Source organism: Arvicola amphibius, chromosome 4 (genome assembly GCF_903992535.2).
Source record: "Arvicola amphibius chromosome 4, mArvAmp1.2, whole genome shotgun sequence".
NCBI lineage: Eukaryota > Metazoa > Chordata > Mammalia > Rodentia > Cricetidae > Arvicola > Arvicola amphibius.
In genome coordinates, this window is record NC_052050.1 from 53,423,732 (window position 1) to 53,451,534 (window position 27,803).

Genomic DNA, 27,803 nt, shown 5'->3' on the forward strand with positions numbered 1-27,803 from the left:
GGACCCAGAGGATGGAAGGAGAGAACTGACTACTGCAAGTGGTCCTCTGACCTCCATATGTGCACGGTGCCACACGCTTATGCACACACATGTGCGCACACGCGCATGCACACACACACACACACACACACACACACTCAGCAAACATGCTTTAAAAAATTGAGAGGGTCTGGAAAGTCCTATAACATGCATATGGCATGTGCCCAGCTGACTTCCAGGGCTCCTGTTGTGAGAGGTACAGGTGTCATGGAGCTGTACACACACACACACACACACACACACACACACATCAGGGGGGTCCTGGGCTGTTTCATGTAAGCTGTGTGTGTGTGTGTTAGAGCAGACATGTTTTCCCTATCAAGAAGCAGAGCACCAGTGTGAAAGTGTCAGAGTCACAGGGCTAAATAAGAAAATGAAGCTTTTGTAATAGAAACAGAAAGGCTGAAAAGATACAGCTAACCAACCAACCAATCCACAGCAAACAAAGGACTGCAGAAACCATCAAGTTGGCCTGAGAGACTCAGAGAAAGAAGAATGAACCCAGCAGGGAAGATTATCCATGTGTGAAAGACAAACTAGCCAGGTCCACAAACACACAGGTCAAAGCTGAGGGACGTTTGAATGGCTATCACCAGGTCCTCCCCAAGTTCCCCCAATCCAGTTACGAAATAGCTAAAGTTGAGCCAGTTTCAGAAGGGGCAAGATCAACTCCCAACACATTTAGCTTACGGTCCATCCAGCTCTCATGGTTACAGGAGCTCTTTCTTCAAAGGGCAGTTAGCTCTGAGCAGGCAGATAGGCAGATGGCCAAAGGACAGGAGCTTCAGGCATCAGCCAAGATGTAGGTTATTATCTAGCCAAGGATGATGAGACCCTGGAGGGTCTCCGTGGCCCACTGCATGGCTCAGCCCACAGCTCACAGGGAGCGGGCACACAACAAACATGAGCTCCTTGCATGACTAACTTCTCACCCGGTTTTCTTCCTCCCACACCTCTTGGAAGAGCATTCTACTTTGGAATCCAACTCAGATAGAAAGAACAAAAAAGCTGCTACCCGACTCCAAGATCTGCCTCCAACAATAAGGATCCCGTGGAGGGGAAATCGTGCCAGCTTTACATACAGAGACATACTCAGCAGCAGTTGTGGGTGCTAAACACTTTTAAGATTGACATTCCCTGGTTTCACAGGATTGTTTTTTTTAAGCTTGAAGGGACCTTCAGAAGAATACTCAGACAGGAAGGAAAATCACAGCCAAGCCACCAGGAAAATTCCCATGAACAGCTCACATGGACTTCAGGAAACCTTCCGCCGAGCCATTTGCATGGCATTCGCCCACTCCACCCCGGCAAGGAGCCATCAAGTGGCTAATTAGAGCTGGCCACAGAGAAGGCATTGAGCAAAACACTTGTTGCTTGATAACCAAGTCATGTGGTACTTGCCCACTCCCACATCAGCACAGAAGCTGCAGATAATGCCGGAGTGTGCTGGTCTTTCACTGATCGCATGGCACCTCACCTTCAAAACATCTGCCTTGCTTCGAACCACCTCTCTCGGCTGTCCTTGGCGTCTGTCTTGTTAGGGACACAGGCTTCCACTAGCCCTTCTGTCCCACAAGTCTCAGAGCGGCAATGCCCTCTCCACACTAGCAAGCCAATGTATGAGAAAGCAGCAGGCAAAAGGCAGAGTATGGATGACCTGGAAAGTCCCTTTGCAACTAAGGTTCCGTTTCTATCACACAGTTTTCTTCTTCTCCTTCTTGGTCCTCCTTCATTGCCTCCTATTTTCAAATGCACGGTAAAACATTGTCCTGACTTTATGTAAGTCGCTGCTTCAGACTCTGTTTTATACTTTTTAAATCTGTATGTATGTGTGTCCGTGTCCGTGTGTGTGTGTCCGTGTGTGTGTGTCCGTGTGTGTCTGTGTGTGTTCCTGCTTGCACATGTACACATATGGAGGTCAGAGGGGAGTTTATGGGAGTTGAATCTCTCCTCCTACCATGTAGGTCCCAAGAATTAAACCCGGGTCACCAGGTTTGGCAGCAAGCCCTTCTCCTGCTAAGTCAGCTTGCTGGCCTGTGATCTTTAAAACTTGATACAAAACCATGAGGTTCTGTCTGAAAACCTGGTCCAAACCTGAGCAGCCACAACTGGACCTAGGAAACACACACGGAGACCAGCTGGGCAGAGAAATGCCCTAGGGAATATGCTGAGTCCCACCCATCTCCGCCATGGAATCCTGAGAGAGAAAGGGGTCCATGTGTTTATGAAAGCTCTTTAGAGTTGCCAGAACTGGACATCCTTGCACACTGTATACAAGGTGCTTCTTCAGGCAGCATCAGGTCTAAAGATCATCCAGGATGGATATCGACTGACTGTCTTGCTTGGGGGAACAACATGTGGATTTCAGAAGTCTCGACCTTGCCTGCCTGTCACCTACTCTGTCCCTTACACCCCTGTGACAGGGCAATGCCATTTCCTTAGGAACTTAATCATAAACCAGCACTTTCTCAAATTCTGGCCCAGAATAATGGTGTGCATTTGCCAGGAACAAGCTGGTGACTGGAATCATGCATATGGTGCAGGATGATCGAGTGGGGGTACTTAGTATCTCCTTTCCTTCTCGTTGGTGTTTATGTCTCGGTTTAGCGATGCTCTGACTTCTTCCAGTTTGTTGTAAAATGTACAATATAGGCATTACAAACCATTTTCACTCTAGAACTTATTTCTCCTATGTACCTGTGTCTTGGCACACCTTGCTCCTTCTGTCCCATCTCCCCCTATCTTTCTAGACTTGAAGACTACTATTATAGTCTCTACATCCATGAAACCAAATCTGCCGGTCCCACATGTATGTGAGAACATGTGTATCCATTGTTTTGTGACTGGCTTATTCCTGCATAACACCGGGTGCTGTGGTTTCATTCATGTTGCTATGGTAGCAGATCTCCATCTTCTTTAAGGCTAAATAGTGTTCTGCTGTAGCTATGCACCATATTATCTTTACCCATCCATCCACCCATGGACAGTTTGGTGGATTCCATGCCATGGCTGTTGTGAACAATGTCCCAGTAAGTACAGTGTCTCTGATATACCAACTCCATTCTCCTTGGCTGTATACCCTGTATTGGGAATGCTAGACTAACACTTTGAAAGATGTTTAACCCAAGCAACATCATTCATTATGGGCACACCCTCATCCCGAACATTCTTTGCCTTTAATGACTGCATGCTGACCATAGTAATGATTAGAAAGGATGTTGTCACATCATATTGAGGAGCTCTGCTAGGCTCTCCAACTGCTCACTTCAGACCTTGACAAACCACTGGGCTGTACAGTATGACCAGTGGGGAGGAACAGAATAGTGACCATTTGCTGGCACATACTTTTTAAGCAAAGTAGAGATCCTGCTCAAAAAAACAAAACAAAAACAAAATTTAAAAAAACCAAACTCCCCAAAAGAGAAAAATGCAAAAAAAAAAAAAGCCTTGTCAGACTCTAAGTACCTTGAAGTTCATCTTGCCCATGCGTCTGTCTTGTCTCATGAGTACACACGAGAACAGTGCAAGCCCCACGTTCCTCCCCAGAAATGCTGAGCTCCAAATGCTGAGCTTTGAGATGATAGAAGCTATCACTATTTCTCCTTACACAGACAAGAATAAAGGCTGGAAACACACACGAGTCAGCTACCCCAGTGACCTCATGACATAAGCAGCAGGCAGGTGAAGGGCCTTTCCTGGCAAGTCCCTGCTCACTCTAAATCTTGTCACCATGAAACTGAGTTATTTGTCTTCAAGCAGCTCTTTGGAAGCTTCTGCTTTAACTTCAGTGGTTTATGGATATCTGACCTTTAACCTCGGAATGATGACAAACACTGCATTTTCCCCCAACCGTGTTTCTGAAAATGAAAGTCAGATTTAAGTTTACTCCTCAACTTTATATTCTATTCCTTGCTACTGCTCCAGTTTGAACCTGACATACCCGTGTTCTACCCTACCCCCCACGCACTACCGAGATTCATGTGAGAAGGTCTGGGCCACACCTTGAGGTGCTGTGGGTCAGTGGTGGAGTCTTCAGCAGGTGGGGCCAAATCTGGATGGGCAGAGGCAAGCAAGCAGACAGGAGTTCCAGGCCAGCCACAGCTATATGGTGGAACCTGTCTTAAACAAATGTCTAGCAGAAGAATATTAGGCTGCTAAGTCACAGGGGATGACTTAGCCCTTTTCTGTCTCTTTTTGTTCCCTGGCTACCATGACGTGGAGGTATCTCCTATACCACCACATGTCTCCACCACAACTGTACTCTGAAACCCTGAGTCTAAATAAACCTTTCTTTTTTTTTTTATCAGTTGATTAGCTCAGGTACCTCATCAGAGTGACAGAAAGCTAACACAATGTCCTTATCAATTTTGTTGTTACTAAGTCTCCTTGCAGTTAAAAACAAAAAACAAACAAAAAAAAAAAACTAGGAGGTGACTATTAGAAAACTCTTAAGAATATGAAGTAAAATATTTTTTATTTTAAAGTAAAATATTAAGAAAAAAACCTCTTTTTCTTAATAGCAGATTATGATTTCTTTTTGAGCAACGACACGCCGTGACGCTTTTGACATGCATCAGAATTTGGAAGCTGTGCATTCAGAATCCCCAAAGAGAGCCTCTAAGGAACTACTTCTAAAGGCAACCAAGACAGCCACAGAGCATCCAGCATCCTCGCACATGCCTGCGTTTAAACAACACTTCTTCACTATAATGCAATTTCCTATATTACAGAACTTACCCTCTAAAAGCATATAATTCAGTGACTTCGGTCTGTTCACGGAGTATGCAGCCCTCACCGTTACCTAATTATAGTGCATATCCATCACCTTAACCCCCTGCTCATTAGCAGTCGCTAGCCAGCCGTCATGCAGCCCTTGGCAACCACTCATCTACTTTCGGTTTCTATGGATTTGCCTATTTAGGGCATTTCATACAAATTGAATCCCACAGCATGTAGCTCTCTGTGTCTGTCTTGACTTGGCGTGATGTTTTCAGGGATCATCCTTGTTGAAGTGGGTATCAACCCTGCATCTTTCTTTTCTATAGCTGAGTTCCATTTTGTGCACAGGCCTTACTTTGTTTGCCCATCTGTTGGTTGATGGGCATTGGGGCTCTGGCTGTGGGGATGGTACTGCTGTGTGTGTGAGCACCCAGGTTTCATGTGGACATGGGCTTTCTGTTTTCTTGGGCACAGAACAAGACGGGGAACATGGCATAGGCATCCCCACATCTCTTTTTGATGCTTGGTATCTGGACCATTTGCTGTTGGTTGCTAGTTCCAGCTAACAACCAATGGGGTACACCACATTCTTTATTAAATAATTCAAAATAATTTGACTTCTTAGGATAGAATGAAGAGCAGTCTGCCCCCTTTATCTTTGGACGTCAGCATATCGGCGCTGTGAATGGCTTTGAATTCATGTCAGCATATTGGCGCTGTGAATGGCTTTGAATTCACTTAGTCTCTACCTTAAACAAGAGATTATTTGGTCTTAAAAATCTCGTGGAAAATGAGGGGTGTGATATGCATTTAAGAGTGACCTAAGCAATACAAATTAAAATGGATGCTCGGGAAGAGAAAACAAAGGCTACACTGAGCCAGATTAATAGTAGCTTTCTAGTCTAACAGCTTTGTACCATGGAGCCATTAAAAAAAAACCAAAAAACAGGGGGAGTGGAAACGGGGGAGGGGGGCGACGAGGGGGCAGCTGGGAAGAATGGAAGAAGGGGAAACTATGGTTGGGATGTATTGTATAAAAGAATATATTTTTAAATAAAAATCACGGAGCCAAAACAAGGGCTACCCATGAGTATGCGCGCGCACGTGTGGGTTTGTATGTGTTTGAACATGCTCATACACATAAGAGCACAATGCCCAATTTAATCAACTAAATGTGCCAAACAAAAACATGGCTCTAGTCTTACTTTGTGTAATACAGATGGACAGAAAAAACAGACTGGTGGTTTGGGGTGCAGCTGCTTCTCTGGGCAACTTCTATTGAGAGGGAACTGTCAGGGCCATCCTATCTAGAGAGTTGGAAAAGTATCCAATTACTTTGAACAAAGTAAAGCTCAAAGAATGGTTTTCACAATGACTAGTTTGGTGGAAACCCTACCTAGAAACTCATTAGTTCTCAGTGTAATAAAGTTGAATGAGAATCCACTCACTTAAAGGAAAATTAAAATAAGAAATCAAGAAAACTACTGACTATCTGGCAAATGAACAAAAAAACCTCAAACCCTGGCTTACATCCATGCCAAGTCTCACTCACAAACATAATAAAACATTTAGAGACACCAATTCTTTGTCAAAAAAAAGGATAGAAACAAATTCCAGCCAGCCTGGGTTTTACATTACGCTTAACAGGACAAGCAGATGTCCCTTAAAATGGTCCTTTCTGATGAATGTCTTTATCGAACATCTGTGAACTCACTTATCCTTATACCAAGTGTAGTCCCCGCCACCCATGCCCCATTCTGAATGCCAGAGGCTGAGCATTAATTACAGCCTGACTCCAAGGACCCGGTGACTTTGGGCAGAGACTTTTAGCATATGGAGGACCCATTCCTGGATATGTAAAATTGATGGATTCTGTTAGGTCAGGGATCATCTTTTGGGTTTTGCTAGTACTACAGGGAGCGTGGGGACATGACTGTGTTCCAATAAAATGTGAAGTGAATTGCCAAATTTGGTTTAGTGCCCCCTAAATTTAGTGTGAGATGACCTGGAAGATTCTCCCTGACTGCCAGGGGTGCTGAGCAAAGTCATCAGTTACCGAACCCTCCGTGTGATTGACAAGGATGCAGGATGCGCTACAGTACTCCATTCTAAGGTGGCCTAACACAGAGACATTGATGTTTGGTCCTGCTCACATTCCTATCATAGGGAATCCTGTTCAATGTGGACTTCATTTTGGAAATAGAAGTATCAGTGTGGAAGGGGCGGAGTCAGGCTTTCTGATAGGCTGCTTGGAGTCAGGAGGTCTAATCCGAAAGTATGAAAAAATAGCTCTCCAAGCAGGGGTGGTGGACAGGGGTGGGGGATGAAGTAGAGTCTGGTCAATGTGAAATGGGAGATTTCCTAAGTGTAGCTGGCTCCTCTATAACCCTGGTAAAAAAGAAGTCAACAGACCTCCTCAATGGCTGCTGCCCAGTCTGCAGTTCCCTGCCAGACACCGAGCTGGATGGCGTGACATCTTCCCTGGTGTCCCTTTTACTCTCTTGCCATCCCTCAGTGCTCCAGGCTCACTATCTCCTAATAGGGTCTTACCACTTAATCCTTTCCCCGGGCTCTGCTTTCTAGAAAATCAAGCCTAAGACATGGCCTCAAATTATTCTCTTTCTTTAGGGAAAAGACACAGATAAAATAAACAGAATGACTTGGTTTAATGCATCCGAAGCTTAGTCCAATATGCTGTGAAATAGTGACTCACATAAAACAGAACCAATCCTGGCTTTCCATGCTAGTTTCAAGTCTCTCACCATTCTTCGAATGGTAACATATATATCAAACAACATCAAAAAGGCCAGCTAAGTGATGTAGCCTCTAACAATAAAGGGAGGCAATGCTGACGAGCCAGGTCTCTTGAAACAGCTAGCTGATGTCCAAGAGGCTCTGCTACTCACAGCCTTCACATTGAACCTCTGTCCCCAATGTCTCGGTGCTGAGGGGTGACGAGATCATGAGAGCCGTCACTCACTTGGGATCCATGTTCTTACAAATGAGGCCCCTGGGAGCTTGCTCATCCTTTCTTCCATGTGAGTGCACCAAGAGAACTGATCTCTAGCAACCAGAGGGCAGGCTGCAATTGGACACTCAATCTGCAGGCACTTGTACTCCCCAGCCTGCAGAACTGACTGTTTTCTAGTCACCTAGCCTTTGCCCTTTTGTTAAATTGGTCCAACAAAGACTCTTAACACTAATGCAGTTCCCTGAATGAATGGAGTAGGGTGCTGATAACAGTTCACCACCCGTGAATCACAGCACACCCTGCTCGGATTCAGCCCCAGTCCACTCTGGAGGAGCACAGAGCATGTTCCTAGATGATGCAGGAGAAGCATTTTCCTGCCACTGGTGTGCCTGGCCTCCCTGGGCTGTACTCAGGGCCACTGCATGATGAAATGCCCTGGAGAGGCAGGCAGAGCTGTGGGGAAGTAAAGGGGACTTCTGAAGTTGGTGACTCATGCATACCCTGCTGGAGTCACTGAGGAGTCTATTTAAAACCAGCATCAGGACTAGAGTAACTTATCTATTGATACTTCCTGTTGGGCATCTGGCTCATTCACTAACAGCCATCACTAAATAATCTGCATCTCCCAGGCATTGGTATGGTCCTCCTATTGTAAACAGGATATGTATTTATTCCTGGCTTCCCCTCACTTCATGTCTTTTCTTCCCTTGCTTGCTACAACACTACCTTGAAATCTCCACCAGTTCCTCTCTGTCTCTGTGGTGCCCTCCTTAACTCTGTATTCAGAGCAGTCTTCAACAGGCTTGCACTGGGTAATGTGTCTGCACCTCTGGTTGATTGAGGTTTCTGTCCCACCTGGTCCCATAACCCTTCAGACCCAAAGAAACACACAGAGGACTACATTAATCATAAACTGGTTGGCCTATTAGCTCAGACTTCTTAACTAATTCTTACATCTCAAATCAGCCCATAATTCTTGTCTGTGTTAGCCACATGGCTTGGTACCTTTATCAGCGAGGCATTCTCATCTTGCTTCTTCTGCAGCTGGGTTACCACTGCAAACTGACCTTTCCTCTTCCCAGAATTCTTCTGTTCTCATTGTCCCACCTATAATTCCTGCTGGTCGCACCACCTATACTTCCTGCTGGGCTACTGGCCAATCAATGTTTTATTAAAATACAACTGATAAATCTTTACAGGGTACAAGATCATTGTCCCACAGCAATCTCTATTCTAAAGAAATGCAAATTCTAGATCTCCCCATTCAGTTGTGTATGTTGGTCACTGCACAGTGGGGGCCAGTCGGGGTGGAATCCATTCTGCTCTCTGCATGCTGGGCCATGTGCCCACAGGAGTCTCTGGACTTCATGGGTGGCATGGATGTCCTTTGAACCGCAGATGCATCTATCTATGGGCTGACCATCTCTTTCTGAACATGCAGCAAGGAACCCACCATGCAGCCCCGATTCGCCTCCTTTCTCCCAACTCACTTCTGAGCGTTTCCCCCTCTCGCTTACTTCATGACTGCCACCCAAGGCAGGAAGCTGGGAGGCAGGGAAGCTCCCTGCCACCGGCCTGCCACATCCTGTCTGACAGAGTTCATCCCCTGCCTCTTTCAGGCCACTGCCACAGACTACACTGACCTCATTATTTCACATTTCATTTAGACTGTCTACTCCATGCTCCGTGCTCCCAAACCTTTCACTGCTGCACGAGGAGTCTTGCTGTAAGGTAGCCATGGGCTCCTGCCACTGTTTAGAGACTTTCCAAGGCTTCCCACTGCCCACTGGGTGAAGAGTCATGTCACACCCCAGCGTTCCCTCATTTCTACGTCCCTACCCTGCCAAGCCCATGGACCTGCTTTCCTCATGCCACCTCACCCTCTGTCATGGGTCCCTCCTTAGAGCTCCTGCACCCATCGCATGCAGGTGACAGATCCCTCACTGGAGCTCCCACTCCCCTTTGTCATGGCCTGTACTGTTTGTGGGTGTTTATCGGTCTCTGACTCCTTTGGAGCTGCAGTCTCTTAAAGCAGAACCTTTTCCTCATTTGGTGTTGTATACCCACGGCCTGACCAGCGGCAAGTGGGGGCGCAGTCCCTCATCCATGAAATCCTAAATGGATGTAAAAGCAAGCAGATTATCAGGCGGCGAAGGGGACACCAGTGTAAATGAGGCTTCGCACAGAATACTTATTATGCCCAAGCGCCCTCTGGGGGAAGACAGATTAGGGATTAGGAGGCGGGGAGAAAGCCAGGCAGCTCTCAGGATCCTAGAGTTCTGCACTGGTGGATTCTACCAGTCACAGAGGGCTGAGATACGCAGGGGGAGGCAACTGCATATTCTCTGCACATTCACAGGCCTTTTTTCTTGTCACTGTTCCTTGAACAACAGAGTCACAAGTATTTACATAGCATTGACATCGGATTGGTATTATACTAAAAAACGACTTAAAGTCCCCAGGAGGGTAGGTGTGGGTTCTATGCACACATCACACCTCCTTCTATAAAGGACAGGGGTATCTGTGGGAGTTTTTAATCAGAGGTCTTGACTGTCACCTTAAGGGGCATCTGCATTTGAAAACTATCCTCTGTGAGAATGAGAAGAATGTACCAGTGCCTCTTAGCAGCGGGTAGTGGGCCTGACTTGCCATTGATCTGCTGCCTGGACAGATGGAGGAGGGGTTGGCATGAAGCATGCAAGTTGGGACAGAAGGGGGGTATCCAGCAGTAAGCTACCAACTTAGAGGCCCCAGGATGCCTTTTGCTGGGTGCCCTGCTACAGACAGGCAGGAGGCTTCCAAACAGGGAGGAGTGGGGGGAAACCCCAGCAGACCAACTAAACTGGGAGAGGTATTTCCCATTCTGCCCCTTCCTGGTCCTATCTACCTCTAGGGACATCCCCAGCCCTACAGGCTCTCTGTGGCACTCTCTTCAAATATCCCAGACCTCTTCACAGTCCTTCTCATGGATAATCAAGCAGGAATCCATTTAAAAATCTGCTTCCAGGGCTAACGGTATAGCACACTGAGACAGTATTTTCCCAGAACATGAGGTTCAATTCCCATCAGCACATACAGAAACCCCTCCACTGCTCCCACACATGCACACAAAAATTTAAAATCTGTTCCTACTATGAGCAGGGCAAGGGCATTCTTTATGGTATATATTTGATGCTCAATAAAAATACATGTTGAATTGACCAGAAAAAACAATGAATACACCTGAATGCAAGACCGAGGAGTTAGGATTACTCAGTAAGAGAGAAAGTGAGAGGGGCCAGTTCTACTGGACCCACCAGATAACCTAGCAAATTAGCCCACCCTGTTACCCATAAGATTGGTGAACTTGTGAACCAAAGTCATCCTCTGCAGTGTTTAATGTTAAAAAACAAAAACAATGTGATTAAGACATGTCAGTCACCTGCAATTCATGCTCAACTGTCCAAACACAAAGGTCCTCCCCCTTTTTGCCACACATAAAGTTTTATTAGACCATAGCTGCATGCACTAGCTTATATACTTGTCTACATTACTGCTCATGTTAAGTGATAAAGTTAAGTCTTTGTGTCAGAGACCATGACCCTCCAAATCTAAACTATTTACTGCCTGGTCTGCTAGAGATTCAGCTTACCAACCTTAGGAGCACACTGTACCCCACAACCCCAAGGAAGCTTGTCCCTACTGGTTTATGAACAGTCAGAGTCCCGGAAGGAAGCTGCCAGACACTGTTTGATGATATAGAATGTGGCTGCATTTCCATTCCTACGTAGAGTCATACTTAAACTAATGGTAGCAGCACATTCCTAATACACAGCGATGAAAAGGAACGAGTTAGGTAGAAATATTCAAAGTCTAGAACAAGGCCTACAATAAATTGTTGCCATGATTTAAAGGATAGGATGGATAACATATGTAATTTATTTTTAAAACAGCAGCATGCCTATGCTTAGAAAATAGAGAATACAAATGCCTCAAATGATATATGTGATAAATAGCTCTGGAAAATCTGACTGAGGATTTTTAATGTTGATTTGAATGCTGTTTTTATTCAGTGGCTTTTTAACACTGAGAATATACTATTCTTTAACTGAGGAGTGAGAGGGAGAAAGATGTAGATAGATAGCTAGATCAATAGATAGATAAATAGATCAATAGATAGATAGATGGATGGATGGATGGACGGACGGACGGACGGACGGACGGATGGATGGATGGATGGATGGACGGACAGACAGACGGTAGGTAGGTAGGTAGGTAGGTAGGTAGGTAGGTAGACAGCCTAGAAAGGCATTTTCTCTATTCCCCTTAGCAACAGACTGGCTAATTTGAGACAAGAACAAATCCACCCCAATTCTTGCTCTTGAGCTCATCCAGTCCAAACTGCACAGCACAGATGGAGATCTGTGTTCAGACACCCACTCCCCTGGGGAGCCACATTCAAACAGCCACTTGCACCCCTGAAACCATCAAGGTTCCTGAGCAGGGCAAAGATGCTCAAGTGTTTGTTCTGAGGAAGTGTGAGATTAGAACAGTTAAAAAAACAGCCCCACTTCCCTTTTCCTAGAAACCCTGGTCACTGCTCTTCAAGGGGAACACCCTGCTGAGCCCGCAGGTTAGGGTGCTTGTGGTATGCACAGTTCAGCCAGCCAAAGAAGCAGCTGTCAGCTTCTCTGTCTCCCTCTAGATGACTCCTGGATATCCTCGCACTGGGAGCCCTCCCCTTGGTGCAGGCTCAAAATGGTAAATTGTATTAATAACATCCATGTCTCGGCTGGAGAAATGGCTTAGCGGTTAAGAATACTGGTTGCTCTTCCAGAGGACCTGGGTTTAATCTCCAGCACCCACATGGCAGCTCACAACTGCCTGTAACTCTATTCTAGGGGATCTGGCTCCCTTGCATGGATATACCTGTAGGCAAAAAACACCAATGCACATAAAATAAAAATAAATTATAAAATAATTATATGTTAAAAATAATTTATATTTATATATGGAATATATATATATATATATATATATATATATATATATATATATATATATTCATTCCATGTTCTGGTGGCAAGAGACAAGATAGAGCTATGAAGTTAGATAGGCAGAAAAGAGGTAAGAGGTCAATGCTGGGACCAACAGGTAGACATTCACATTCTTGGCACACATGTCCACGGTGCCCAGCAAGTCTAATTTTCCTTGTGTTGTTTCTCTTGGTTTCCTCGAGGCAGAGTCCTTGGAAATACAGGGAGGTCAGGATTTCTCAGCTGGTTTGTTTTACACTTCTGCCCTCAACCTGAACAGTGTCCTGCTTAACTTGTGCCAAGACTAGGTGTACTGCACAGCATCATAAACCATCGGGATCCTGGAGTCATTTGGGAGGTTCAGGGAAATTTAACTCTTTGAAGCATGGAGCTCCAGCCCTATTCAGCTCAAAGAGATGTGGGGAGTGGTTGGGAAGCTGGGTGTAGGCTTCTAATCTTTGCAACTGGGAGGTTGTCACAGGAGAACTAGCATGCATTTGAGACCAGCAGCCAGTGAGATACTTAAGTTGAGAAAAGGGTGTTACAGTAAAATCAGGGCGAGTTTTTGCAGCCTCTGACTCTCCAGTACCATTAGAATAGTCCCTAGACAGTATAGATTACCTTGACCTGTTGAACTGGCTTCTGAGGTCATTTACGAACAATACAGTCCCAGATTCTAAGGTTTGAGTTCAATGAAGGTTGGTGTGAGGTGTCAAGGATTTGGGGAATCTGAAAGTACAACTGTCCTCTAAAGCTGCTTCCAGAATGCAAAGCAAGGCCCCAACACCCAGCCCCGGGGATGAGCAGGACCCTACTGTAGCCCCTGGCATATGATAAACAATTCTAGAACAATTCTAGAATCTGGGTTAAGATGCCAGGTTACCTTTCCTTGAGTCAGATTTAGCAAGGAAAAGCCCCCAAACCAGAAGGTGGAGCGGGAGGGAGAAAAGCAGCCCAGAAAGAGGCAGACATTGCCGGGTTAGAAAAGGCTGTTCCTGAGCGGGACTCACCATTGGTAGTCGTGTTGACATAGTAACGGCGGCCCTGAGGAGACAAGTAGCTGTGCCAGCCAGGTGGAAGGATGACCGTCTGGCTCTCCTCTCCCGGCGGAGGGGGGACCATCCCAGGCTTCTGTTGGAGAGGAAGGAAAGGGTCAGACATGTCATTTCCACAACTGTTTGGAGCCACAAAATCACTTTGGAATCGCACAACTGGGATAGCCTGGCCTGCAGGCATCTCTTGGGACAGGTGACATGCAGTATGAGGTGTCCCTCACAGAAGGCACAGCCCCACCCAGAGAAGACAGAACTGACCTTCCCTAGCAGACCCTGAAAAAAACCAAACCCAGGGTGCTGCGCTTGTCAAAGGTCCTGTCACTCCGCATGGACTATGCAACCAATCTACACCCGCTGTGGACTGTGTGTTCCACACCCGCTGTGGACTGTGCAGACTATACCCGCTGTGGGATGTGCAGTCTACACTCCACAGGACCACTGAGTACAGCAGCAGACACAGCCCCAGGCCTGCTGCGCAAACCTAGCAGAAGTAATTAATGCATGCCGCGGCAGCGCGAGGTGTAAAACATTCTCTAATAATGTTGAGAGTCTGTGAGAGCGGGGTTGGGTTTCTCTCTCTCTCCAAGCGTCATGTCACTGTGGCATGGGGAACCAGAAATTTTTAAGATGAACCAGATACCATAGGCTTGATTCCTGTGACCGTGCACGGTAACATCTGCCTTAAGTAACAGAAGAATATGTAAGTCGGAGCACTAGGTGGAAGGTGGGCACATACTGTAGCTGCATCTGTGATCCCTCAGTGGGGGGCTTACAGGCAATTTTTATCCTTTTTTCTCTTATCTTTTCCACGTAAATCTCCAATAAACACAGAAATAAAGATTCTTGGCTAAAGAACATTTAAAACTAAAAACAGAGGATCAAATGGCTGTGTCTTTTGGAGAAGGCAAATTGACAAAAATCAGAACTGCAGCTACGGAAGGCAGGAAAATTCTCAGCCAAACCTGTTTACAAACACAAAAGGCCACCAGCTCCTTGGTGCCCTCAGTGTCCCCTGCCATGCCCCACAGGAGTGGCTCCTCTGGCCACCAAAGGCCAATATTTAGGAAAACAGGGCAAAGGTTGAAACCAGAGCAATGAAGGGTGTGCTCTTGATGCCCCTCTCCAGACAGCCCTGTGAGGGGGGAGGGGGCTTTGTCTCAGTTTCCTGTGGAGGCCTTTGTACCATAAGAGGAAGGAGCAAATCCCAGGTGCTGCTGGGAGTAAACATGGCCTCCCTCAGCCCTCTATGGAGCCCTGGTGCATGCCATGAATTCCCACAACTGTGCTCCCATGTTTGTGTCTCCTGCAGGGGCACCTGCTGAGCCACAGCGCCTCTTTGATTTTGCATGAGGTGGGAGAATCGTGAATCTGATGCCAGTCTAGGCCCTAGGAAGACCCTGTCTCAAAACACCAAGGGTTAACAAATGAGAAGAGGGAGAAAAGAAGAAAGCAAGGGAGGTGTGGAGGAGGGCAGAGGGGAGAGAGAGAATCCTGCATACACAGGGTCTTGGGAATAAAGTGGTAACTGGGGTTGGGAGTGGGCGGGGTGGTGCTGAAGAGGAGTGTTTTGCTGCAGAGTCTTCTAGAACTATAGGATGAGATGGCTGGCCCCTCATCTTTCCTTGAGCCTAACTAACTTCACGAGTACCAGGAGGAGGTCCATGGGAAGCTGTTGAAGCGGGTTAAGCAAGGTTCTGAAGCTCATAGGAAGGCCCTGCACAAAGAGGATCTAATGCTGCAGTGTAAACAGCCTCTGGCTCCAAGCACTCTGGGTGCCAATTCTACCTCAGTCACCACTGGACCTCGGGCAAGTGACTCAGTCAGGCTATTTCCACATCAATGAAACAAAAGATGCTAACACTGGCCCAGGTGTGGGCTGTGGAGAGCCAGAGTAACATACCCAAAACCCAAATGAGGGACCACGGCCAGGGTTGTTTCAAGTGATGGGGGAATATCACCCTAAGGGGGAAAGCTCTCCCAGGCTCCGCTCCCTGAGAGATAAAGTCCAGGTAGACACACAGACCTCCCCGCAACTGCCTTTCCACCATTTCCAGAATGTCACCCTCAATGGTTGTTCCCTGAGATTTCTGCTGCCAAGAAAGGGAGGCCAACACCCCCCTGGAGTTGATGATTGATGTTGGAAAGCTGGTCGGGGAGGAGTTCTGTGGGCCACAGAGTGAATGAATTGAGTCACCCGATGCCCCAGGGCCTCAGCTTTGAAGGAACTGCAGGGAGCCTGGCTCTCTTCAGCTTCCTAGTACCTTTCTCTTTAGAATGATTCTGGTTTATCTATCTGCGAAACCCAGCAAACTCACAGGAAGCCTCGGTTTACACAGGAGGATATGGTTGACCACGAAGGCAGAGTGTCCTGCGGTCTCTCCTATCTAGGGAGTGCAGGGACCTTTGGAGAGACACCATAATTCTGAGCCAGGGAGGGCAGAGAAGGGGTGGGAGAGCACCCACTGTGGGGGGGGGGCGGCTAATTCTTAATTTTGCCAATGTGCTATGCTGAGAGTGGTTTTCATACCTGTGGAACACAGCCACCAGCCACCCTCCCTGCTGGCCATCTGACTGCCTTGCCTTTATCTCCGGAGCCAGTTGCTACCCTCTTGCCCTTTTCTTTCCTAGGAAGAAGTCCTTGCTAGCTCACCGCCCACAAATCAGGAGTTAATAGATGCTGGAGACAGGTGGGTATACAGCTCTTCGCAAGACTGTAAACAAGCATCCCAGCAAGCTGGATGTGAGCATTCAGGGCAGACGTATTCACAAGGGTCAAGCATGTAGATAATACAAAGAACCATCCTTTAGAATATGGATAAAACACGGAATAGCCATATGATGGAATATTACTCGGAAATGAAAAGGAATAAGGTCCCAGTTCTCACAATATCATGGCTAGGCCTTAAAGACATCATGACAGAAGTCAGGTCACAAAGGTCACACGTGGTCTCATTCCAATATGGGACAAGTCCAGAGCAGGAAATGCCATAGATTACACTAGTGGTGACAGAGGGCTGTGGGCAGGAAGATAAGACAGATATAGGGTTTTTTTTTCTCTGTGTGTATGTGTGTGTGTGTGCGCGCGCACGTGCGTGTGTGCATGCATGTGTGAAAATGGTTTAAACTAGAAAGATGTCATGGTTACACAATATACAGTGAGTACATAAGTGCTATTCATGATCAACTTTAAATATATATTTTTTATCACAATAAAATTTGTCTTTGAAGAACATACAGCAAGGCTAGAGAGATAGCTCAGAAGTTAATAACACTTCCTGCTCTTGCAGAGGACCCAGGTTTGGTTCCCAGAACCCACAAGATGCTTGCAAAACAAAAAAGCACCTGTAACTTCAGTTTTAGGGAATCTGGCGTCCTCTTCTGGACTCCATAGGTATCACATACGTGTGATGTACAGAAATACATGCAGGCAAACACTCATTTGCATACAATAAAAATAAAACTTTAAAAATATGCAAAGGCAAAACTTTAACTCATTGCCTGCCAGTCCTCATTTAAGAGTCCCAAAGCAATAACGCTCCTCCTTCTTATGGCCTCAGTGGGGCAGGAACAGGCGGCCTTCTGGGAGAGCTGCCCACAGCCACCAACAGGGTAGGTGTGGATGACTACTTAGTAATTAAGGACTCCCTTGAATTTCTTCTCTAATTAGTTCTCTCCCTAGTTAAATCCTTCTGTCTGCACTGGCTGGTTTTATGTCACCTGATATAAGTTAGGGCTATTTGGAAAAGAGGCCCTCAATTGAGAAAAATGTCTCCACTAGACTGGCCTGAGGGAAAATCTGTGGTGCATTTCCTTGATTTATGATTAATGTGGGAGGACCCAGCTCCCTGTGGCTTGTACCACCCCTGGGCTGGTTATCCTGGTTTCTATATACAAGCAGGCTGAGGATGCCTCGAGAAGCAAGCCAGTAATTAGCACTCCTCCATGGTCTCTGCTTTAATACCTGCTTCCAGGCTCCTGTCCTGACTTCCCTTCATGATGGAGTCTAACCTAACAGTTGTACACTGAAATAAACCCTTTGCCCCCCAAGTTAATTCTGGTCTTGATGCTTCATCATAGCAATAGAAACTTAACTAAGACCCCTTCATTCCCTGGCCCTTGCAGCTCCTCTGCTCAGCTCTCTTTGCTCTTTCCAATGGGAAGAGGAAGGAAGAGTGGAGAGGCACCTCAGTAGGGCAACAACACCTAAAACAGACAAGATCAGAGGGAGCAGAGCGGGCTGGTGGTTCCTGCTAGTGAAGCAACACACTGAATGTCTCTGGTGGACTTAATAACCCTGCCGCTGCCTCTGAAAGGAGCCATCTCCAGGCCAGAGTGGAGAGCTCTTTCTGCTCTTCCCTCGTTTGTTTAAGAAAAAACATGCTTAACTCTACACAAAAGTTCATCTTCTGAGTGTGTGAGAGAAGGTATCAGTCTTTTGTTCCTCCTCCAAATAGGTGTAAAGATCTTCTGCGGTGTCACACCAGGAGGCACGTTGTTTTTCTTTTAGTTCTTCTGTGCAACATCACACCGTCTGATTATACATAGCACGTTTGCTTACACATGGGTCCTCTGATGGACCCTTGCATGTTTTCACTTCAGAGCCATTGCAAACAATGGTGCTAGCAAAATTCGTCCCCTACCCTTTTCATTGGCAACATCAAGGAGTTTGTAGACCGCTTCAAAACCCTTGTCTAAGTCAGATGCCCACACATCTGTCATCCCGACACTCAGGACTCGGAGGCAAAAGGATCACCAGTTTGAGATACACAGAGACTCTGCCTTCAAACACCTAAGGCTGGGAATGTAACTCAGTGACAGGGCACTTGCTTAGTGTGTGCAACAACCTGGGTCCGATCCCTACCATAGCAACAAAACAAATAGAAAAAAAAGTAAACCCCAAAGAGCCTTAGTCTAGTAGGGTTCTCCAGAAAGATCTGAGTGCAGCCCTGATTTCTATGTACCTATAAGGATTCCTATCCCTGAATGTCTTTAGTATACAAGGCCCTGAGCTTTATACATCTTTACAAGATGTCTATATTAAGGATGCTTTCATTCCTATTTTTTAAGTAAGAACTATCACTTCATATTGTACAGATAAGTAAATGGTTAAACTAAACTACTTTAAGCGACTGCTTTTGGGCTGAGAGTATAGCTCATTGGCAGAGCCTAGACTTAGTGTGCCCTGGGTTCAATCCAAGCACACACAAAAACCTCACTCACTCCATCAGTCAATCAAACCAACCAACTAAAATTAGTTTGCTTCTAGAAAATTCTGGCCAGTTACCCAGTGCCAAGTTACCTTCAGCCCATCTCCTGCCAGCCACCCACACTAAGCTTCGTGTCAGCACTGGTCCACCTGAGATATGACTCCCACAGGGAATGACAGCTCGGGCCCCAAACTCTTATTGTCTCACAGTCTCCAAGGGGCATATGCCTCCTCGAGAGATGCGCAAAAATATCACCACCCTCACCCAGGCGTCACGTTCATTTCCCGGCTGTCGGTTGACTTCCCCATCTCCTTATTTTAAACACAATAAAAAAAAATAAAAATAATAAAAATAAAAACCATTCATTCTAATTGAGGTACTGACTCCCCTTGGAAAACAGCAAGCCAAGCGATCAAATAAAGGGAATCACCCGAAACTTGAGAAGAAATGCCCCATTCAGATGGAGTGGTACAAACCTGTAACCCCAGCATCCAGGAGGCTTAAACAGGGGGATGGATGGTCAGCTCAGTGTCAGCCTGGGCTACCTCGTGAGTCTGAGTCCAGGCTAGGCTACAGAGTGAGATACTGACTCAAGTAAACAAAAACCCAATTAAAACATCTAAAAATCAGTCATCAAACAAACAAACAAAATGAAACCAAACAAAACACACAATACCAAAACCAAAACACAAGTGTGATCAGCTCAGCGCATGTTAAACGGTCTGGTGTGTGAACTGCTAGGTTTTCACCGCCAGATCAAGACAGTTTGCACCCTGAGTCCTCCGCTCACTACACTCTGACACAGCCATCAGTGGCAGCAACTGAAAGGAACCATTGCCTCTGGAATAGAAACCAGGATGAACCCTGAAGTTCCAGTAAATATGATTTGTAAGAAAGCAGTACTAAGCGGCACTAAGTGGTTCCGTGACTTATGAAAGGGAAGGATCCTATCACCTAACCCGAAACCCTTTCAACAGAATATTTTAAGAACAACTACAGCCTCCAGTAAGTCCCGACCCCTCTCCTAAGCTCCCCAGAGCCTCCTCCACTCTTCCCATTCAAGTTCATCCTGGGACAACATCCACCTGCGGGATGCTCCTAAGAGCACCTCCCTCTTACCTTCTGAAGCAGTGAGTGAACGCTACCTGCAGGTGTTCACAGGTGGCCGCCAGACACTTGACTTAGCAGCTGATCAGAGAGTTTTAAGGTCCCCCGTTCCTCGTCCTCTCACACCCAAAACCCAGCAGCAATGGGAGCTCTAAAGAAAGGCATATCCACAGGGCTCTGCACCCCCTCTCCCCCCCACACCCAGATCTATATATAACACCTCCGAAGTTGTCAGCCTAACGAGCCACTTTCTGGCAGACCCGTTGCCATGACAATGACTGCTAATGAGCGCAGTGCTGTGATTGGCACTGCTTGAAGGCTCCTCCACAAAGGACTTGCCAGCACATTCCTCCTTCCCCAACCACGTAGCCAGCTGGACATCCAGAAGTAGTCAGGACATGGCTGGGAGCAGCTTCAAGGATTCAGGCCCTAGCAATTAGTTTATTGCTAGCACATTCTGAGCAAACCTAGACACAATGTCAGGCATGGCCTCTACTGCTATTTCGGTACTCAGCAGGGGTCATGGTGGCAAAGGAACATTAGGAAAATCAAGCCCCAACTTGGCCAGGGGTGATGTTTAAACTTGGATGTAATCTCCATACCCGGAAGATGGAGGTAGGCAGACTGCCATGAGTTCAAGACCAGCCTGGGCTACATACTGAGACCCTTTCTCAAACAAAATTAGACTAACTGGGCTATTCTTTCTGCTGGACACCTGTTCATGGTAGGAGGGCTCCCACACAGAACTAGCTACCCATGGTGGCCCCACCTCCCTCAACGATGTCACCAGCTTCAAGTTTTAGTCTACAGGAAAGCTGAGCACCCTCCTTGTCTGGCTGGTGAAGTTACTGTTCCTCCAGCCCTATCTATTCAGAAATTGCAGATCACAGGAGAGGGCTGTGGAGGTAGCACAGTAGCACAGTGTGTTCTGAGAGGGTCATTTTCATAGGCACAGGCTGGACTAGACGGGGGCCGGAGAGCAAACAGCCCCATACAATCAGAGAAAGAAACTAGAGATGAGATCCAGGAAGGCAGTGACACGCTCCCCTTGTCCACAGTTGAGTCTCACTCAGCACAGTGCCCGGAACATTGAATGAGAATGAATGAATGAATGATGCTGGGAACTGAGCTTCAGACAGATGTGAGGCAGCCATTTCATCAAGGCTGAGACAGAAGAATTGCACATTCAGGACTGCCCTCAGCTACATAGCAAGACCCTGCCTCAAACAAACAAAACAGCAGCTATAAAACACAAGCACAGTGGATCTTAGTTGACGACTGTGGTACAAACCTGTTAATCCCAGTACTCTGGGATGGTAGGCAGGAAGGTGCCTGAGTTCAAGGCCAGCCTGGGCTATACATGGGACCTCTTTGTCTAAGAAAAACAAAAGAGCCTTCTGGCATAGTATGGGATAGAGTTTCACACACAGCCGAGTTTTCTTTTTTGAGGAAAGGTGACAGAAATACAGTCTTCAACAGACAAGAACTCGCAGAACATTACTCCCGTTTCCTCTATAGCAAAGGGGAAATTGTCCTTCACTGATTCCAGAACCCCCATAGATACCCAAAGCCCCGGATGGTTGAAGTTCATGTCTAGCTTTACATAGCAGTCACACCATAACCTACATGTATCCCCTGACACTACAAACCACCACACCAGGCACGGTGGTTCATGCCTGTAATCCTAGCACTTGAAAAGCAGAAGCAGGAGCAGCAGCGTGAATCTGAGGCCTGGAATACAAAAGACATCCAGGACATCCAGAAGGGCAGAGTCTCAAGCAAAAACATCAGCAAAAGCTGTCATAAGTATTAACTGTGAGAACACGCCACCGAAAACAATGTAAATGTGGCATCGTTACACACACTGCTTAGGGGACGATGGCGACAAACTCTACAGAGGTCCGGGAGAAGCACAGTTTTCCTCCCAAATATTCCCAATGATCGGGTGTTGGGATCTGTGATGTGGGCCCAGAGTACTTAGAAGATGTTCTCCAATGTCAAAAGCTTAAGTGAAGTTACTGGGAAGAAAGAGGAAGTCACAGTTAAAGGGACCTAGGTCGAACACTGACAGCAAGTGATGAAACAATGTATTCATGGGGCTGGGGAGCTGGCTCCGGGCTGAAGCGCTTGCTGTGGAAACATGAGGATCTGAGTTCGGATCCCCAGGACTCACTAAATGTCAAGCACAGCTGCTGCAGATCTGTAGCTGTAGCACGTGGAAGAGACAGGCAGATCCCGGAAGCCAGCTAGCCAGCTGAGCTGGCCAACCAGTGAGACCTAAAGACCTAAAGACAAAGGGGAGGAGTGATGGAGGGCTCCCATTGGCTAATAAAGAAACTGCCTGGCCCATTTGATAGACCGCCCCTTAGGTGGGTGGAGTAGACAGAACAGGAAGAGGAAGTGAGGTAGAAGGATCAGTCAGATGCCATGCCTCTCTTAAGTTAGACAGACCTCCGTGCCTCTCCTCAGGGAGCCAGAAGCGATGAAGCCAGCCACCAGGTCAGACGTGCTGAATCTTTCCCAGTAAGACACCATTTGTGGTGTTACACAGATTGTTCAATATGGGTTAGTCAAGATGTGAGTAAGAGGCTGAAAATAATGAGCCAGGGAGTGTTTAAAAGAATGCAATTTGTGTGTTGATATTTCAGGTGTAAAGCTAACCATGTGGGATCAGGGCAGGACAAAAAGCAGGTCCGCAGCTCCTTACTACAGAATGGCGCCCAACGTGGATAACTGAATCCACAGAAAGCCTGAGAAAGCTTGGGAAAGACTAGAGTAAAGCATGTTTTCTTGATAACAGCAATTTCTCAGGTCTGAGCAAGCGCTCTCATCTAAGAGAGGCTTCCTGACTCAGCTTCAGCTGCAAAACCCTGCAGCTCATTAAGAGGTCCTGCCACAAAACACTTAAATGGTGTTGATGAAAAGCTTTTCAGTTTTCAGCCATAGCAGGAAAAAAGCTGTGCTGTTTTAAAATGCCGGCTTTCTGGGCTGTCCTGCCAGGGCAAACTCTGACTCTTTCAAGCAGGCGGTCCTGACTATGGAGCTTTTGAGTGTTGTTTAACACTGTTGCAGCTTGCTTGCTGGCAGGGACCTTGAACCGCCAAAGAGTTGTGGTACCTCTGCCATGAGGCTGGAAAGCTAGGGAATGGGCTGGATCTAGCCGTCAAAGTCACAGCTTTAATCCTACTGATATTGTTTGGTAAAGTAAAGACTCATGTAGTCAGAAAGAGAGATATACAGTAAAAGAAAAATTCAAAGTCAAAGAAAATGTCTAAGTGGTTTACACTGTGTTAAAAATATATGCAGGCTAAAGGTTAAAGTTCTTAAAAGTAAAAAAAAAAAGAAAAAAAAAGGAAGTAGTTTGTTGTGGTGGTACACACCTTTAATCCCAACACTTGGGAAGCTGAGGTAGATTGACCTCTGTGACTTCAAGGTGTGGCAGCACACACCTTTAATCCCAATGCCTGGGAGGCAGAGACAGACAGATCTCTGTGATTTCTAGGTGTGGTGGCATACGCCTTTAATCCCAGCACTTGGGTTGCAAAGGCAAGTGGATCTCTGAGAGTTCAAGGACAGCCTGGTCTGCAGAGTTATTCCAGGACAAAGATATACAGAGAACTTGTCAAAAAAAAAATAAAAAAATAAAAGTAAAAATAAACGAAATAGAGGTTAAAATAAAGCCGTACAAAGATGGAAAATATACGGAGAATCTTGATACTGTATACTATTATAATCTCTTTGAATTGTTTGAATGCTGAGGAAGAAGCAATAGCTGCTAAAAGATATTTGTTTACAAATGCTGCTGAACTAATCCAAGATAGATATTTTGAAAATACCTTGACTTCAGAATTTGGATCTCAGGATATGATACTTTGGAAAAGAGATTCTTCTTTTGTTTTTACAGAAAATGAGACTCTGTGGATTGCTTCTATCCCAATATGGTATGATAGACCACGCCCTCCTGAAAGGTTGCTGTGAACACCTTCAGAAAATTACTTTACCCAACTGATGACTGAGATGAACCTGGCACACAGGTTACACCATGAAAGATCTGATTAACAGCGCCCCCATTCAGCATGAAGCAGTTTGGAGAGAAATAACTGCGCCCATATTCCCAAATATTGTTTATAAGTGTTCTTTTACATTTAAAGGGGGATATGATATGGAGATGAATAATTTGCATTGATATGGATTTTGCTTTAGTGATTTAAATTTAAGGTAAATTTTGTTATATGTATGTGTATTTCTGATACTGATTAATGTATTGTGATTGTGTAGTTCATTTAAAAATGTAATGTATATAGGTTGTTAATGGATAGTTATCAATAATAGTAAAACTTGTAGTTATGTTAGTTAGATTTTCTAACTATATAGAGATATATTTAAGTTACATAGGCATTCTTCATATCTTTCAAAGACTACAGAATATCGCATTTTAGATGTTTTAAAACTTAAGGCTTTTCATGACAATGAGACACGTCAGCTCCTGGCAGCACCAATCTACTTCAAGAGGAAGATGGGCATCGAAAAGGATCCTTATGGAGTTTAATAGCCACTTGGGCAAGAAACTGCTCTTGCCTGGACTGTTGGCATAAACTGGACACGAAGAACCCACAGAGAGAGGACTAAATGTGAGATGATCTTTTGGGGTTCCTGATTCATGAAAGAGTCTGCGAGACATTCTACAGGACACAGCAGATACTGACTGAACTGCCTTCGAAATTTCCTGCTGCATAGAAATGTCTGCTGGATATTTATGGGCCTGTAGGCCGAAGATGGATGCCCCGACAGTACAAAAGAACTTTGGGTGACTGTCCAGGTAGCACAATGTCTCTGTGATTTCTAGAGTTTGGAAATTGCATATTTCTTATTTACTTAGGTAATATTGTGTCCTTCTGGAGTCTTTGATGGAGCTGAAGAAGAATAGATAGATAATTATAGTTGTTTTCCTTTGTTATGATAAAAGATAAAGTAGATATAAATATTGTAACTGTAATTCTTACTTGATAACTGTTTTGTTATATGTAATTTTACTATGTTAAAGTTAAAGCCTTTCTTTTTTGTTTAAACAGAAAAAGGGGAAATGATGGAGGGCTCCCATTGGCTAATAAAGAAACTGCCTGGCCCATTTGATAGACCGCCCCTTAGGTGGGTGGAGTAGACAGAACAGGAAGAGGAAGTGAGGTAGAAGGATCAGTCAGATGCCATGCCTCTCTTAAGTTAGGCAGACCGCTGTGCCTCTCCTGAGAGAGAAGACAGAGATGCAATGAAGCTCCAGCCCAAGATGGATGTACGCTAGAAACTTCCTGGTAAGGCACCACTTTGTGGTGCTACACAGATTATTAGATATGGGTTAGTCAAGACGTGAGTAAGAGGCTGGAATTAATGGGCCAGGCAGTATTTAAAAGAATACAATTTGTGTGATGTTATTTCACGTGTAAAGCTAAACATGGCAGGAGCAGGGTGGCAGGAATCCAGCCCACAGCTCCCCACTACAGAGGAGCAACAGCATAAGGACACAACCGGGGTGGCTATCAGCCTCTGGTCTTCACAGGTGTTTGCACAGGTAAGCACGCCCTGCACACGGCACACTTTTGAAAAGGCCAGGGGAGACGGCTCAGTTGCTAAATGTGTTAGCCACACAAGTTCAACCACCCAAGTTCGATCCCAGGAGCCCACATAAAAAGTTGGATGCGGTGGCATGCATCTGTAATCCCAGCATTTCTACAATAAGGTGGGAGGCAGAGACAAGAGAATGCCCAAAAGCTCATGGACCAGCGTGCTGGTTAGTTTTATCTCAACTTGCCACAAGTTAGAGTAATCTGGGAAAGACTCTCAAAATGCCTCGGTGAAACTGGCCTATAGGCAGCCTGCAGAGTATTTTCTTGATTAGTGATTGGTGTGGAAGGGCCCAGCTCTCTAGGGCTGGTGCCATCCCTGGGCTGGTGGTTAGTCCTGGATTGGATAAGAAAGCAGGCCAAGCAAGTCATGGGGAGCAAGTCAGTAAGCAGCACCCCTCCACAGCCTCTGCATCAGCTCCTGCCTCCAGGTTCCTGCCTTGACTTCTACCCTGACTTCCTTTGATGATGGACCATGCAGCACAAACATAACATAAAACAAACCCTTTCCTCCCCAAGCTGCTTTTGGTTATGGCATTTTTAACCATAGTAACAGAAACTCTAACCTAGCAACAGTCAGCTTGGAGGATGCAGTTCTGTGGCCAAGACAAGAAAAGCCCTGCCTCAACAAGGGGGAAGGCAAGAACTGACTCAGAAAATACGCCTTCTGACCTCCCTACATGCACCCATATATATACACCATACACACACGCACACATACATACACACACACACTAACTAAATAATTAAATATATACATAATTATAAATTCTGTTACACAGTTAAGTCTGCAAAATGTTGTTTATGTAGAAGGTGAAAAACAAGTGACAAACAGTCTAACTAATAAAAGAAAATATCAAGAGGCAAGAGAAAACCAAAATGAGAACGACCCTGTGGGGACAGAAGTAGACTCTTTTTCTTCTCTCCTACCTGCTCTGGTTTGTCCCCTAAAGTTTCATTCTCTGGAAGCACAGCCTCCCATAAGGAATGATATTGAAAGGTAGAGGGACCTTTGAGGTGGGGTGTAGCAGGAAACCATTAGATCTTTGGGGGAGGCACCACACCTGTCTCCTGGGAATAGGTTTGGTACCTCAAGATTGGATAGGTTGTTATAAAGAGCTGAGCTTTCTCAGCTAGCTCTTCTTGTTTCTTTCATGTGGGTGACAACTCGCTCTGTGTCTTTGACTCTGTCTCTGTCTGTCTGTCTGTCTGCCTCTCTATCTCTCTCACACACTCATCTTCCACATGACATACTTTGGATTATGATTTAGCATAAGGCCTTATCAGAAGCTAATGCCAGTGCTGTACTTCTAGGCCTCCAAAACAGTGAGCTAGATAAACCTCGTCCTGTTTCCTTTATTCAGAAACCAGTTACAGGGCTGGAGAGATGGCTCAGAGGTTAAGAGCCTTCCAAAGGTTCTGAGTTCAATTCCCAGCAAACACATGGTGGCTCACAACCATCTGTAATGGGGTCTGGTGCCCTCTTCTGGCCTGCAGGCATATACACAAACAGAATATTGTATATATAATAAATAAATATTTTTTAAAAAGAAATCAGTTACAGCAACATAAAATTAACTAAATAGGTTTCCTAAACAAAACAAAACAAAACTCCTTCTGAGACATAGTGAGTGGTACACACCTGTAACCCTAGCACTTGGATGGCTGAGGCAGGAGGATCACAAGTTCAAAGCTGGCCAAGCTAATAGCTAAGCTACACAGTGCACTCCTGCTTTGAACAACCCTCTGTATTCTGCTTCCTCCTGCAAAGCCAGACACTGCTCAGTTGGTTCCCTCTTTCATCTCTTGGTATTTAGTTGTCTGGATGTCTCTTCCTGGAGCCCAAAGTGTCCCAACTACAGTGTTGACAGGCAGTTTCTATAGGAGATTCCAGGTCCAGGAGTTCACCGAGGTTGGACAAGCTGGGCCTGAGGGAAAACCCAGCAAGAAGCTGGGGCTCTCAAAACACCTCATCTGCCACTAATGTTTGCTTACTGTTTGGGTTGTCCCAGCCTCAGAAAAGCCCTCAGTGAAGACTCTGATATCATCTCGTGGGCTGGGTCTGAGCAAGC

General features: G+C 45.8%; 1 protein-coding gene across 3 annotated transcripts in view; it reads right to left on the reverse strand.

Annotated features, from left to right (window-relative positions):
• Positions 1 to 27,803, reverse strand: part of Gas7 (growth arrest specific 7) — a 233,891-nt gene that overhangs the window by 68,719 nt on the left and 137,369 nt on the right. For all 3 annotated transcript variants that reach the window (XM_038328544.1, XM_038328546.1, XM_038328545.1), the window contains exon 2: positions 13,755 to 13,875. In XM_038328544.1, coding sequence (XP_038184472.1) covers positions 13,755 to 13,875 — 121 coding nt within the window. The remainder of the gene's footprint in view (positions 1 to 13,754; positions 13,876 to 27,803) is intronic.